The 16,056-nt window shown below is 48.4% G+C and overlaps 1 protein-coding gene across 3 annotated transcripts in view; it reads right to left on the bottom strand.

Moving 5' to 3' along the window:
- Positions 1 to 1,516: 1,516 nt before the first annotated feature.
- The window catches only part of LOC132244499 (uncharacterized), a 29,822-nt gene continuing 15,282 nt past the window's right edge, over positions 1,517 to 16,056 (bottom strand). The window contains exons 2-3 of one of the 3 annotated variants that reach the window (XM_059715783.1): positions 10,146 to 10,195; positions 1,517 to 7,225 (exon numbers count right to left, since the gene is read on the bottom strand). In XM_059715783.1, coding sequence (XP_059571766.1) covers positions 5,879 to 7,180 — 1,302 coding nt within the window. In that variant the 5' untranslated portion in view covers positions 7,181 to 7,225; positions 10,146 to 10,195 and the 3' untranslated portion in view covers positions 1,517 to 5,878. Of the gene's footprint in view, positions 7,226 to 8,955; positions 9,045 to 10,145; positions 10,196 to 16,056 lie in introns of those variants that run through there. The other 2 variants (XM_059715784.1, XM_059715782.1) reach the window with 2 other exon arrangements.

Genomic DNA, 16,056 nt, shown 5'->3' with positions numbered 1-16,056 from the left:
AAGTGCCCCCATTTCCCCTCCTGCCTCCGCGCCCCTGCAGGGAACAGAGATCACACCTTGTTCCATCCTGGGCTGCGCTGGAAGGCTGCTTTTGCCAGCTGGCACAGTGGCTCGGCTGCTGCCAGGCCAGCCTCCCACAGGAGCGGGGAACTGGCAGCAGCGCTGGACTTGGACGCCTCTTGCAGCAGAGCCAGGCTCCTGCACTGCCATAATCCTCCACAGGAGACGGAGCTTCACAGGGACACTCCAGCCTGATCCAGCTGCACAACTTCTCTGCCTGCTGTGATCCAGGTATAACAGGAGGCTGGGATCATTACAAATGATTTTTGGTTGGGATCTGGGCAACTAATGGGCTCAATGGAATTGCTAATGTGGGTGTTTGTGTGGTTGATGCGAGTGGTACAAACACCTGAGAACATTTCAAAATGTTTTTGGAATGGGTGAGACCTGACTATTTAAAAAAAAAAAAAAAAAAAAATCAAGATCCCTAACTTCCTTTCAGTGGTGTCTTCCACTTGAGCTCAGTGCTTTCCAGCAGTTACCAAGGTGTTTTGTATAGCGAGAATGAACTCACGTGTAAATTCTTACATCAGTGTTCATACAAAATAACTGGAAAGCTTGGTGCACAGGAATTGCTGCTTGTTAGGTTTCCAGCTGCATTAATAACCCTGATACAGAAGAATATGGGGGTCAGGTGGGAAAATGGAAAGGGAGCCTGTCAAGCCATAACAGGAAATAGATCATAGGACAATAGGGGAATAAGACTAGAAGGGATCTCGCAGGGTCATCTGGTCCAGCCCCCTGCCCAAGGCAGAATGGTCCCAGACTTCACTATTTCAGCCAAGTGTCTATCCAACCTGCTCTTAAACATTTCCATGGATGGAGACTCCGCTGTTTCTCAAGGTAGCCTGTTCCAATGTGTGACCACCCGCTTAGGCCAACAGTTCCTCCTAATCTCCAGCCTAAGATGCTTCTGCTCTGGCTTGAAGCCATTGCTTCTAGTCCTGTCCTCGACTGCCACAGAGAAGCCCATCTCCTCCTCTCTAATCACCTTCAGGTATCCGAAGACTGTTATCCAATTCCCTCTCAGTCTTCTCTTCTCCAGCTGGCAGATCCTTTTTCTTTAAGGCCTGCAAAAGTGCATGGACCCTCCGTGGGAGCAGCCAGAAAGAGGCAGTAATTTTTGTACACCTCCAAAGGCAACCTGCTATTCACACACACGCAAGCATTCGAGAACAGAAGGAAAAAGCCAAGACGGGTCAAAAACAGAGTCAACTAAAATATATATTTAGGTGAACCTAATTATTCTCTACCCTCTGATGTGATTTTTGATCTCTTGAGGTAGGCAATAGTAAGATCTGAAAGATTGTCAACTGGAGACCATCCATACAATCCTTTTCCTGCAGAAAATACTTCTGTTCATATGTTTAAATATAAAAACATGGTTATGTAAACTTGTAGATCTAATATATTTATGGCAATTTTACATAAGCCAGCAAAGAACAACTTCAAAACATTGTTTTTGTGCATTTTTAATTCAATACCAATTTCCACCCCAACGTAGTTTGGAAGAAATCCCAAGTAAAAGATTAATTCCCAGCTAGAGGAAAAATACATAATTTATATTTTGGCATGTAAGAAGGTGGTAAGCATAATGAAGCTGAATACACGTACTGTTTTGTTGACCATTTTTCCTCCAAACGAGACATCAAAGAGTGCACCTAGTTTACATGCAGTTGCTTTATAATCAGGCTCCCAACAGTCTTAATGTTTAAACTTGCAGTATTTTTTGTACATGCAATAAAATTGTCCAGTCACGGTTTTTTTCTGTGCAGCTTTTCCTTTAGCATTTTTGGTGCATTTAACCCTCTGATTCTTTTCCTTGGTGATTTGATTCTGTTGTAGGATTGTGCAATGGCAACAGAAGCCCTAGGTTTTTATCTATAATAATTTTTCAGGGAAAAAGCTGATTTTTCCTAAAAGCAAACCTGAAAATGTGGGGGTGCTGTATGTGCAGGCCTAGACTTATCATCAGAACAGCATGGTAGGTTAAGCTACATAATTCCTGTAGTCAGTTTTTTTGGGGGAGATGCAAAGTATTTTCCAGTTTAGCAAACTGTGTTTAGTTGCAAAATCAGTTCTTTGGGGTTACCAAATAATGAAAACGAACCTCTCTTTTGATGCCAGACAAAATCACAGACAACAAGGGCTGGAAGGGACCGAGGAGGTTGCACCTAGTCCAACCCCCTGCTCCAAGCAGGACCAGCTCCAACTACATCATCCCAGCCAAGGCTTTGTCTAGCTGGGTCTTCAAAACCTCCAAGGATGGAGATTTTCAACTTTTACCACCACCACAAAAAGTGGACGGAGAAACTAACACTGAACCTCTAAGTCCAGGTTTCTTGCTTCAAATCACTTCAAAGATCAGCCATTAAAATCACCCCACCTGCCTCTTGGAACCAGATTCTTATGGGCTGGGGAAAAGACAAGAAGTGAAGCTCGTGTGGACAGCTGATGAGTAAAGGTGTCCTAAACACTGCTGCTATCGCCACCACTTACCATCCTGTGCTTGAAGCACGGGGCCACAACCTCCACCTCAGCTCATCCACCAGAGCCATGGCCGCAAGCTCCCCTGCCAGGCTACCTGCCCCGACCCCGGGTCCGAACGCCCGCAGTTCATCCGCAACAGCCACGGAATGGGGGCCCGCTCTCCTCCCTCTGGCATGCTGCAGGTATGAGCACAACGCACTCTTCAGTCTCAGCAGCCAGACGTGACTTCAGAGGCTAATCCACCAGCGCCCAGACACTTCAACCAATCTTCACAGAAGACTGTCTGGGATCACCCCTTAGGTTGCCTGCTCGCCCCGTTCTGCCTGTGCCACGCACAGTGCTGGAGCATGGCTCACGCACAACTTCTCTCCCGCTCCCAAGTGACCAGCTATGTGCTTTCACAAACCCCCTTTCACTTTCCTGGCTTGGAGCTGGTGAAAGCCACTGGGCTGGTCAGTCCTGAAAACCAGCAGCCCCAAACAGGAGCAACACAGGCGAGCGTCCTCCTCAGCAGCACTCAGAAATCATCCCGGGTCCGGAGACCCTCCCTGTTCAATCGCCCGCTCCCAGCTGCCCGTGTTTAACACAGCGTGGAGTCCGACAGGACCGCAGCCCAAGCTTCCTGTGTGTGGGAAGCTAAACCACGGAAAGGTACAGTTCCCTATACTAGCCCTGCTTTTCCCAGCCAACATTTACCATCACCGTGAAGTGTGCTTTTATGTAGCAGCTCCATAAGACCTTATCATCAATCTACAAATACATTTTAGTTAATCCCTGAGACTCCTGGATTTGCAGGGCTCCCTTGAAATGCTGAACCTGTTAGTTGGGACAGTGCCATGTTGTGTGGCTCATTTGCCTTAGTGTGTTGTCGCTGGTGCCTAACTGAGGTCCCCAACACCATCCCCCTCACGCCGCCGCTCCTCCTGGGAGCTGGGGAGGGGTCACCCAGTCCTCTTCAGTACGCAGCTGCCCGGGGTGGCCATCTAACGACACTTCAGGCAATCTTAGATGTCACAACTCCTGTTTGTGACCAGTGATTTCCATCACAGATGAATGATGCATCCCGTTCAGGAAGTGGTGGCAGCTCCACGGGCTGAAATCACACAAGTTGTTTGTTCATCTTTCTCTTTATACGCCTACAAATCCTGAGTTCCTCTGACCATACCAGGGATTACTGCAGTCCTGCAGCTCTGGCTCTTCCCAAAGCTGCCAGAAAGCTGTAGGCAGGCTTTGATTCTCCTCTCCCCACCAGCGTTGTAAACCTTAGCCACCAAGTCCATCACTAAAATTAATTAATTTGCTGGTGGACTACCCCTGTACCTAACAACACCAAGACAGCGCAGCAGGACCTGATCTCCTGCGGGGGTGCTGAACGAGCACAAATGCATGCCCAGAGCCCGGACACGTCAGCTGCAGTACAGTATCTGCCAGCAGCCCCACGATCTCGCTCCTTGCGGGTAAAGGAAAAAGAGCTCTCTTGTACGGAAGTGATGTTTCCTTTTTCGCCTCCCACAGCATTCAGCGCCTGTCCCCACTCTTGTCAGCCTCTGCGGTGCCTTCCAGCTTCTGCGCCAGGACAAAGGGACTTTCTGGGCGCCCGGGCTGTGGCGGGGTTTGTCCTGTCCTCCGGTGCATTCCAGGCAATAAGGAACCTGTGCTCACACTCCTCTGCAACTGCTCTGAGCCCTCCTTAGAAAGCAGTCACAGACCTAACATGCTTTTAACCCAATACTAAGGGAAAGGTACTATTAAAATTGATCCAGTTAGTCATTTACTTGTGCATCCAGTTTGTCAGCATGCTTAGTGATGGTGAGCTCACTGTTGTTACCCTTGCTTTTCACGACTCGTGGTTTTCCTGTTGGTGCTATCACCATTGTTTCTGGCTATGTCCTGGACTGTTTTCCACTGCCCAGCACTGCTTAGCTGAAAACTTAAAAATAGCTCTTCAGCCATGGATCCATCACAAGCTCCGTCACACCCGTGACTGCCAACGTCTGTCATGGCTGACTGCCACACCGAGTGCCGTTCTCACTCGGTGTGAGGTAGCTCCATAGTTAACCTCCCATGTCTGTTGGAACGCACTAGCATCCGAAATGAAGATACCTGCTGTCTTCTGCTTGGAGAAACAGACTCAGGTGCAGTTTACATCTGGTCCACGTTTCTAGATCGTTTCTCATAGCTTTGGTGGATGTAATTTTAATTGATAACTTTTCAGTTCCTCTTTACTCTGTGGTATTGACTCTGCCACAGGTTCTTGGAAGAGGTCTTCACACACAGCTACAATGGCTTCAGCTTAACATGAGATTTTTGCAGTGCCTTGGCCGAGTCTCTCTCTCCCTGTCTAGGGATTGCCTTGGCTCCTCTTGGCACAGCATCACACCGAGGGCTCACGTTGCACTGCTTGGCTATTACTCCTACTACATCCTTTCTGAGTTGCTGCTTTTCAGGGTATGGCCCGTGTCCCTTGCTCCTAGCTGTCTGACCTTGCCTTTGGGCTGCAGTAGCATGTTCTGTTTTAAGGACAGTGCTTACAGCGACTCAAACGATCTGTAGGACTGCCCTGACACCTCTTCACCATTCTGATATTAGCTCTGCTATCTACATAGCTTTTCAGTAGCGTTTCTAAAAAACACAAATGGAAATGTTGAATAGCCTCAGGCTTAGTTCTGATCCCACTTCCGAGATGATTCCCTGTCAGCAGTTACTTGGACGTGTGTTAATATATTCTTTGGTATTGCGCAGTGCTCAAGTCCTGGTCCAGAGTACTGTGCAGTGTCAGTCACAGAATCGCAGAGAAGCGGGGTGGAAGGGACCTCCAGACTGCACATCTAGGCCAGTCCCCCGCCCGAGACAGGATCAGCCCTGTCCCCTCGCATTATTTACAAAACACTAAGATGTGACATCTCTGCCATTACCTTTATCAACAAGCACAGGAAAGCACAACAATGACATCAGATTCATGTGACAAGGCATATTTACCATAAAACCATTTTGACTGGCAATATGATGCCGAATTTTTAATTCTTTATTAATTACCATATCTGTTTTTCCATTACTTGCCTGACCAAAAAGCTGACAACTTATAATAGAGAACTCATTGGAGTGATAAGACGCTTTGTATTGGACGGCATTTCCTTACAAAATCACAAATGCTTCAGCTCGCGATGAGTGAATTTCTCCTTTTTATCCCAGATGCTCAAGGAATGTTCTCCCAGGTCCTCATGACTGAATATGAATATTCACATGTACCTTAATCATGGTCGTCTCCACATTGCTGTTCGCAGCACCCTACACTGCCAGTCTTCCCCTTGATGGCTCCAGTGTTGCCCTAAAACACAGTTTGCAGTAGCACATTGTTAACATTCAAGATTAAGGAGGAGTTGTATTTCCAGAGCGTCGTATCCCGAATCAGCGATTCTCTGGGAAGCTGCCCTTGCAGCGGTCCCCGGCAGTGGTAGACAAGGGCAACCTCCAAAGGAACTTTCACACTGTCAGTGTAGGCCCTCAGGACAGAGTGGACTGAAGTCTGAATCACCTTCCTTGGATTAACTATCATTTTCCTAGGGTTGATGACATCTTTCCGGTCAGGCTCCCTGTGCATATGCTGCAGTATGTTCACTCCGGGCACAGCATGCCACGATGAAGTGTCCATCTGGTCCGTGGAGGTGGCAGTGAACACGGTGCTGGGGAAGATGTGATTCTCAAAGAGGAAAACGCCCGTTTCTGGATTCTGCTCCTGAAGACTCCTCATCATGGTTTTCCAATCCGGGTGCTTCGCGGGCAGAATAATCTCATCGATATCATTGAGCAGCACAAACCTGCTCCGGTACATGTTGCGATACACGCAGTCGTTGAGAGCGGTGATTTGTCCGTAGTAACCGATGTGCGTCCCATCCTTCGGGAAGCGCCAGTGAGGAGACACCTTGAGGTGGGAGGTGATGGGCCAGGGAATGACCTCGGCGGTCCCTTCTGCAATGTAGAAGGCCAGGACGCGCTCCATCAGGGGGCTGCAGCTGTTCTTATAGATCACCACTCTCTGGGCCCCAAGAATTTTGTACATCTCCATGCTCTGTATAAACTGTAAGACGTTGTTGTAGTTTCCAAACATGGTTGAGATGCACACGGTGAAGTCAGCAGAAAAGGGCTCAGGCTTGCGGTTCTTTATTTCAAATCTGGGCAGCTGTTCAATATTTCCATTAGAGAATGAGTGAATCGACACATAGCTCGGATCACAGGTGGGGGGTTCTGCACAGAGCAGGTCTGCTGCACCGTACGGGAAGTCAAATCGATCCAAATGGACATCAATGTGTCCCCTAGATACGTGTATTTCCCCTTCGGGCTGGCAGCAGAACCAGCAGTAAAGTGCCGTCACCTCCTCATGGTGAACAATCCCAATCACTCGGGTGATTTTGCTCTCTCTGTTATCAAAGTACGGGGCTACGATAAAGGTTCTGTTATCCTCCAAGGCTGTGATCGTGCTGTTGGTAACTTTCCATTCGCAGCAATTATCTTCCTTCATTTCAGTTTTTGTTAGAAATCTGTCAATATACATCCAGCTTTTAAAGATAGTCATTAGTAAAATGCAGAGAACAAAGCAGAGAGCAGCATAATATTTTCTCGCAGCAGTCATCTCAGACCAGTGCCGTCAGCTTTCTTCCACGGTTCTGGAAACAACCTGTACGTGAGAAGAAAATAGGTTCGGGTTATCGATCATCCTAACAGGCCCGTTTTTTTTTTCAACTTTTGTTATTACTATTATTATGCAGAGAAACTCCCCTTGGCATGACACATATGTAGTGACCTGAGATACAGGGTTAGTGGGACGACGTGACCGCTGAGAACAAGATCGGCATCAGTAACTGCAGAGGAACAGCAGGACGGTCTGACGTGGCAGGAATGGAGATATTCTGGACCTGGCCATTTTTGAAAGGGAAGTTGAACATAAATTCTGGAGACTGACGTACCTTTACTGTGACTTTTCTGAACTGGTAAAAAGATTAGTTATCTACTCCTCAATACGGTTCTGGTCTCTCTCTCAGCCCTTCAGGGTTTTTAACACAAACAAACCCACAAGTCTTTAAAAATTAAGAAATGTTTAGGTGTCACACAAGGAGAAATCATGAAATACAGTGCTTGCAGCTGCCTGCTGAGTCTATCACACCAGTTCAGGGTGATTTACTGAGAGACAGCTGCAGTCAATGACAGTTTCTCCTCATCTTTCTGGAAGCAAAACTTACTATGTTCCTTTACCTGTCTATCAGAAAGGCTTTGTCAAAGGAGCCTGTGTTAAACTACACCATTTTCTCTGTTTGAGCAGTTTGCTACAGTGAGCAGCTTCTGTATTTTATGTTAGATGCTCATCTGATAAAATTCAGGAGCCTGGGAGCAAGATCCAGCACCCAATACCCCCTTCTTTCAGTGACAGCAAGCCCAAAGGCACAGGGCAGAAGGGTTTCCACCCACTGGGGCAGCTCGTAAGTCAGGTCATTCTTGCCAGGATGAAAACGCTACGAGAACAGCACTGCTAGCCCGTGTGTGGTTGGCACTACAGGCATGCCACAAAAGCAATACCAATGTCTTTGTGGGGGGTTCAGCACACATACTGTACCCCCGCAAGACCGTGGTCACTCAACGTAACATCTAAAGAAGGATGGGCTGTAAAGCCCTTGGCAACCTTAGGCAACCACACTGGTGCAGAACCCACAGCGCAGAGCTTTTGATCCGACTGCCCTGCCCTGCCCTGCCCCTGCCCCCTTGAGCTAATCAAAATGCATTGACATTTTTCTGTTTTCTATGCTAAAGAATCAGCACTGCAATAATTACGCCTCTCTTGACCCTCCAGTTCTTCTAGCATCACACTGGAAGCAGCCCTAAGAAACTACTTTTCCTGCCTGTGAAACTGTAGTCTTTAACATCCCCCCTGGCTCCTCTCTGCATGTTTCGGATTTGTCTCTCTCAAAAAGGAAGAGCTCTGGTACAACACAAAACAGTGTCATTACTACTGTTATTTTACTGGCCCTCCCTTTATAAAAATAGCACTAGCTTGTTTTTAAAGTCTTACCTAAATGAACAACCCAGCCTGCAAAACAGCTTCGCCAAACGTCTCTACATGCACTTTACAAGAATAAATGATGGGCTCTTACAAGGCTCATCATTTGTAATTTGTGAAGAGGGTATTAGATTTAAGGCACAGTGCAAAGTGCTTCTTTGCAGACAGGATTTATAATACAAATAACTCATAGAAACCCAAAACATTTCTATCTGTATTTCCTCTTGAAACACACTAAGGGCTGGGGTGGCCACATGCACTAATATCCTTCCTCTTTTCTCTACAGCACAAACACAGTGTCTTGTCACCGCTACACTGCATCCTCCCCACCCATTGTTTTCTGTGCTGCACCTCACCTCTTTGGCTGTAATCTCTGTCAGTGCCCAGGGTAGGAGGTTCACATGCTGATGTGGACTGACGGGTGCTACAGCAAGCAAGCAAATTGCTGCGCTGCACTCAGCAAGCACTGGGTGGCTGAATACAGAGCTGCTCTCTGCCATCCCTGACCTCTCGACAACCCATCTCGTCACTATAGCTGGAAAGCAGAGATAGCCCTTGCTTCTGACTCATGCTTGTGCAATTCTGTCCCCGGAGGAGCCGACACCCGGAAGTCTAACTGATATGGTCGGGGAGGACTCTGGCCCCTGCTGGAGACCAACGCCAGGTTTCAGCCCCCAAACTCCTGGCCCACCTGTAGTGAGACCAAGCTGGTGGCAGCTGAATGAAGTTTCCTGGCAAGTACCTGGAAGGCTTGGATAAAAGCAAACAGGAAAGAGTAGGAGAAGAATTCACATCTGAGAGCACCGCAGACCGCTGCTCTCGGCTTCACCCAGATGCGTCTGTGCCGAAGCACTGACATCTTCTCTCTACTAGGGACCCACACTTTTAAGTGCAGCAGTAGGTTTGCAGCACTGGCAAGGAGCTGCCCTGACGGGGCATAGTGCTTCCTCCCGCCATAGGACAGACTGCTGCCTGGCTTGGTGTCACTCCTTTCCTAGTCTCCCCCACGTTTCCTGGAGCCAGCTGCTCCTGCTGGGGGCCTGTGGATTTCTCTCCTGATGCTAGGAGCGTAGTGCAAGCAGGCGCTGGTGCCAGATGCCCACCAGCATCTCGCCCATGCTGCCAGTCAAGGCTGTGTTCCAGTCACAATAGGCAGGAGCTGTAATTTCCAATCCAATCCCCTCCCCCAACCCCAACCAGCATTCGGGGCCATCATCCTCACAGCCCCCCACACCAGCAATGCTACTGCAAGGTGACGGCATTCCCTCTGCCCTGGGCTACCAGGAAGCACCACAGTTTTCAGGACAATTGAAGTATATCCAAGGATCTAAATGTACTTTGAAAAAAAATCAGCCATTAAACAAAGCCATAGGCAGTTTTAACTACAATCACTACCATTTCTTCACAATAGCTGCAAAATATTTTCCTTCCAATTTAAGGAAGAAAGGGGACAAATCCAAATTAACAAACAAACAAAAACTGCTAAGAGTTGGGTGGGATGATCAAATCCCCGGTGACCTTGTGAGAGGTTTCCTGCTTGACTCACCGCTTTCCTTCCCTGGGACGGCGCTTGGGGTCTCTCTGGTTCCTGAAGGACTGCAGAGAAAAGGTAAGAGAGAAGCGGGAAAGTAAGCTATGTCCAGCCCTAACAAGCTTGAAGCACTTCTGCCATAAGGAGGAAGTGCATGTACCTCAACAGACCGACATCTCCGCCACCCTCTCGAGAGTGGCTGGGAGACGAGACAACGAGATGACGTGCGACCGTGAGTCAACTGGGCTACCTCAGACCCTGCAAGAAACTACGTCGCTGTCTCAACAGGGTGTAAAAGGGCTGAGCAAAGTGCTCTTGCATTTGCACGTCTCCAGGCCTACAGCAGCCTCACCAAAGCAAAGCCCTCGGTTCCACTTTTATAAACCACGGACCCTGATCACGCCCTCAATAGCAACCCCTGCTTGCGCAAGTGCACAGAGCAAATGGGGCTGTCCAAGGGGTAGACAAGACCACCGCTTGGGTGGCCGTCCCTCCAGCCCTAACGGCAGCACTTGATACGCAAAGAGTCGCCCAGCCCTTTCAGCTGGGGGGGGGGTTTAGCAAACAAAATCATATCCTACCCTGAGATCCGAGATGGGAGTCAGCGCAGCACAAACGTACAGTCACTTCCTGAACTCAACCACACAGCAACCTCCAACTTTTACTGCTTTGCACCTGCCCATGTTACACAACAGCTTCACAAACTAGACGTCCCATGTGCGAAAGAAGCACTGACGGGTCTCTGAAGGGAAGTGAAGATTTGCCCATACAGGCAAAGGGCTACTGTTTTAAAGCCCATTCCCCAGCATGGTTCGTTTTGTGCCGTGGCTGGTTTCAGCAAGACATGCCTGTAACTGCTATGGCCGTCTCCAGTCACAGCCCTAATTAACACCAGTCTGGGACTGACACAGGAAGAATTTCTGAAGCTCCTCAGCGTTGAGCCACGTGCAGATGCTATTAAAAGGGTGATATGAATATCTATGCTATCACATACAAGCCAGTGGGATCATTGTGGCAAACTGCCCTAGTTTCTGTGACTACTGATTTAAAAAAAGCCCAGAGGAACAAGGTAACAGTAAGCACAGATGAGAACTGGTAGCTTCCAAGAGCACTTGAAAGGGAAGTTAGATTTTCTTTTTTGTTTAAGAATACATCACTTTTTAATCATCATAGCAGCAAAAAAAGAAAGATGTATTTCCCTGAGCAAAAGTGATCCAAAATGCAAATGCCTTTTACAATAAACACAGGTGTTGATGACAAATCCTTTAGACTTTTTCCAAGATTTGTCTTGGAGGTACCCTACAGATTTTAAATGAGTGCTAATGTCTTTGACAGGATAATTATTTTGAATATAATCCTTGGGAAATACTTCTGATAAAATGTCAAACTATATCAAATATTTGATACCAATCTATGAACACTTTTATTAAGTAACAAGCCTTAGAGACCCAACATACCTCTTTGGTAATACATTACAGGAAAAGCAAGAAACATAAACGCATTTATAGTTACATTATTACAATTCTGTATTAGTGAGTCATTTTCACAGTACAGCATTAAGGTTGTATTAAATTCGTACTGTCCTAAGTCTTTCCAATAAGGAAAAGACTAAGGAAAAACTTCTTCACAGTTCGTGACACCAGACTCCCGGCGGGGTGGTGCAGGCGCCCGCCCCGGAGGAGACTGGCCGCGCAGCGTGCGGCACTTATTTGGCCCCGTAGCCTTTCCTCCCCAGAGCAGGGGCTGGGCCCAGCGATCACACGAGGTCTCTTCCAGCCCTAAACTTGTGTGAACCTGTAAATACTGCTCCATCTCACTGCCATTTTAGTTATTTAAACAGTGTGAACTTATTTCAGTGACTGAAAAAGAGCTGTTATGATTACAACTTCTGTGTGCATAAAACTGCATCTAGGCTTATTTTTCAGCACTTACATTTCTTGCATTTTTCGTATTACTCCAAATGATATATTGTTACTCAACACAGAACCTACAGAAAATCAAATTAACTACTTTTCCTTCCAAAATAAACTGTGGAGAAAGACACAAAAATTCACATTAGATCCAACAGGGAAAAAATTGTTCAACGGTGACTATAAAACTACAGTACAACAGAATTAGAAATATGATGCCTACAATACAATTACCCATAATAACTTCTGTCTTTGTACCGGAATGATTTTAACAAAGTACCTCTAATGTATATAGTATAAAACTCATAATTTATTTAATAAACACATCTCTGAAATAATTTATACATTTTCTGGGGGAGACACAAATCCTCATTTACTTGAATTGGAACAGATCATTCACCTGGAATTTATACAACCCAAGGCGGGTCTCTCGTAAACTGGGAGCAGTAAGGTGAAGGTACCTGCCAGACTCATGTTTAGACTACAGCAGATTACACCTTATCCTGTGGTGAGATCTAAATTTATCTCAAAGAAGAGTTAAAATTATAGCCCAAGGTGTCTTACAAAAGGGAATTACTTGAAAATAAAATAAACAAGAACATATTACCTGTAATTTGTTCCATTCTGAAGGAAGAGGTTTTGAAATCATCATGTTGAAGAAAAACAAGTTCATTGCTTAAAGGAAGGTTTTACAGCAGGGATCGGCAATGTTTTGGGCCAGGCGCCAAAAAACCCAGTAAGCTGGACTTGGCGTGCCAGGGCTGGATGGTGGAGGAGCTGCGAGGGGCCCGATCCGTCGTGGCAATGCAGCCCTGGCCCCTTCCCTGCCACGCTCCCTGAGGTGGCGTGCAGCCGCTGCTGCCATGCAGCTGGGCTGGGGCTGCAGAGCCCGGTGCAGCCGCTTGCAGCCTCCCAGCTGCCTGGCTCTGGGCAGCTGCTGCTGGTTGTGGAGCCCAGGCTGCTTGCAGCAGGGCTTGCAGCCTCCTGGTTTCCTGCCGCAAGCAGCCTGGGCTCCACAACCAGCAGCAGCTGCCCAGAGCCTGAGCTGGCTGTGGCATGCCAAGCAACATGGGCTCACGTGCCACGCTCTGGCCTGCGTGCCGGGGGTTGCCGGCCCCTGTTTTACAGGATTCAGGAGGACAAGCTTCTGGAACGCCGGTCACCTCCGAGCCTCCCGGCGCAATGGCTAGGCCATGACACACACTAGACTTGTACAGCTGTCCAGTTGCCTTCCAATGCCCATAGCAGATGACAGAAGCAGTTACTGGTTACACTTGCCATGATGCTACATTGCACCTGATGCAGCTGCTAAAAAAACATCGCTATGAGAGAAATCTCATGAAAAAGATGACCAAAAGACTGTCAATCCTTGTCTTTGCTGTCCGTGGGATTTATCAGAACAAAAGCAGCTCTTATAAATAAAGCTTTTCAAGTCAGTGGTGACTCAGAGGGGGTGCACATGCACCCCTGAGAGCACCGGTGCACCCCCTAACAGGCTGCGCTCGCTGCTTGGGTGACGGGCTGAGGGGAGCACTGGTGCCCCCCCTGCGAGCACCGGCCAGGGAGTGGGAGCACCATGGCCTCTTTGCAATCGGCCGTGGGGGCCTCCGCCCCCGCCCCCCGTCAGTGGGAGTGGCTGCGGGGGGACCCTCTTGCTCCCCGGTTGTGACTGGTTGCTGGGGGGGGCACATGGCCTCCTGACTAAGGTGGCACCAGTCGCCCATGTTTAAAGTTCATCATTTGAAGAGCTTTTCTCTGAGTGAACAGACTGCTAATGAACAGCCTTTTAGCCTGCAGCCATTACCCTTGATGTTCATACTTTTGTTAGATCTACAATAAAGCAGAGTCAGCAATGTCCAGAAAGACAGACAGTGCTGTATACAGTCCTGCTGATCACAAGGTAAGGGCAATACTTTCCTTTGCTGGTGCATCAAATCAATGGCCCCATATATCAGTTCAGGGAATTGTGCTGTTGGAAGGGCTGTTTCTTGGATGGGAATGGAGTCCTCCTCCTTCAAGCTCCTTTTGTAAGACTGAGGTAAAAACTTCAGTGTTATGATGAAGGCTAGGGACAAACATAACACACAAACCGGTTTAAGTGATCAGAAACTGGTTTAAACCTGGAACAAAACACATGTTCAGCGCACATAAATCAGTTTGAAAATGGCTGAAACCTGTTTGAGGTAAACCTGGTTGAATGTAGTATCAGACTTAAATTATTTGGGTCAAACTGGTTTATGCAATGTCTGTCCCAGACCCCTTCCTGGTTTAAGTTAAACCAGACTCCCCCAGCATCCAGGCATGCTCTCCGGGCTGCGCAGAGCCCTCTGCTCCACTGCACAGCTGGCCCCTCCCCTCTGCTCCTGGCTGCATCTCTGGCAGAGACTGCAAGCATCTGCCCGGCTTCCCCCTTCTTCCCCACTCCCTGCTAGGGAGGGATTTCCCCGTTCCCTCTGCCTTACGCAGACACCTCTCAGCATTAGCTAGCAGACTGCACGCTGACTACAGTCTGTGCTGTGGGAGACAGGACCAAGGCAGACAGGACTGTGTCCGCTTAGGGCTTTTTGGAACTAATCAACAGGTAGCTGGTAAGTCCCTCCATTTCTTCCTTCGAAAAAGTGGTTTAAGAAGAGCTTGAACTAATGGAGAAGAGATTTTGTTTTCTTTATTTTCTTAGTGGGCTGATAAACACTTAGTAAGGGGTGATAAACACTGTATTATCAACTCCCTGCTGGGCTGCTGCGGGGGGATGGGACGGGACGAGGGACCCCTCCCTAATCAGAGCATCCTGCCAGGGCCTGGCCATGCCCCCCTTCAGGTCAGCACTGTAGAAGGGAAGGGAGGGCTGCGTTAGTGCCCCCTGGCTTCTAGCGTGAGCCACTGCAGGCATGTACTTGCTTTTCTGGGATCTTGGTGTAGTTACAAAGCGTTTTGAATGTCTGTGCCTAGCCCGAATGGCAGTTTACACAGCAGGGACATAAAAGTCAAGTAGAAGGCAGGGTAGTTTTACATCTTATAGACTAGCCAAAGTGGATACATACCTAGGACTAGCTTTTATGAGCTGTAGCTCACGACATCAGATGCTGTGGAAAAATGTGCAGAAAGCAGAGTATATAGAGAGAGAGAGAAATTAGAATACAGAAGATGAGTGTGGGGGAGGGGGCAACGCTGAGGGAGAGAAGCAGACAAACATTAGGAGGGGCAGGCTGAAGTGCTCTGGGTCAGAATACAAGGGGGCCGGGGGAAAGGGACTTAACAGTGGGGGTCTACTACAGACCTCCCACCCAAGGGGAAGAGCTGGACCGCGAATTCTCGGGTCAGCTTGCGGTGGCAGTTAAGGCAAGGGATGTAGTGGTCATGGGTGATCTAACTACCTGGACATCTGCTGGGAAGAGCAGTCAGCCAGGTCTGACCGCTCACGTAGGTTCCTTGCTGAGATACAGGACCTCCACCTAACCCAGGAGGTGCACAGTCCCACCGGGGAAATACCTTGCTGGACCTGGTCCTGGCCACGGGTGACGGCCTGATGAGGGGTCTGTGGGTCCGCGGCCACCTGGGCGATAGCGATCATCGCCTGCTGGAATTCACCTTCCAGCGCAGGGTGTCAAGGGCCTGCAGCAAGGCAGCAGCCCTGGACTTCAGGAGGGCGGACTTCAATGAGTTGAGGAGATTGGTAGGAGAGGCCCTGGGGTCCTGGAGGGTAGGGGAATGGGTTGCCCAGGACGAGTGGTCATTCCTTAAGGAGATGATCCTCTGAGCCCAAGGGGTGGCAGTCCCAATGAGAATCAAAGGGGGCAAGAGTGCTCAAAAGCCCCCCTGGCTCACTAAAGGCATTCAGGAATACCTGAAAGCCAAAAAGGAGGTGTACACCTGGTGGAAGGGAGGGGCTATCACCAAAGAGGAGTATACCCCCACCACTTGGGTCTGTAGGGGGGCTGTTAGGAAGGATAAGGCAGATACGGAACTAGGGCTAGCATCAAGGACAACGAAAAGTCCTTTTTTAAATATATAGGGAA

The sequence above is a fragment of the Alligator mississippiensis genome, chromosome 12 (genome assembly GCF_030867095.1).
Source record: "Alligator mississippiensis isolate rAllMis1 chromosome 12, rAllMis1, whole genome shotgun sequence".
In the NCBI taxonomy this organism is placed as follows: Eukaryota; Metazoa; Chordata; order Crocodylia; family Alligatoridae; genus Alligator; species Alligator mississippiensis.
Note: the sequence above shows the minus strand (reverse complement) of the source record. Positions and strands in the feature narration are given on the sequence as shown.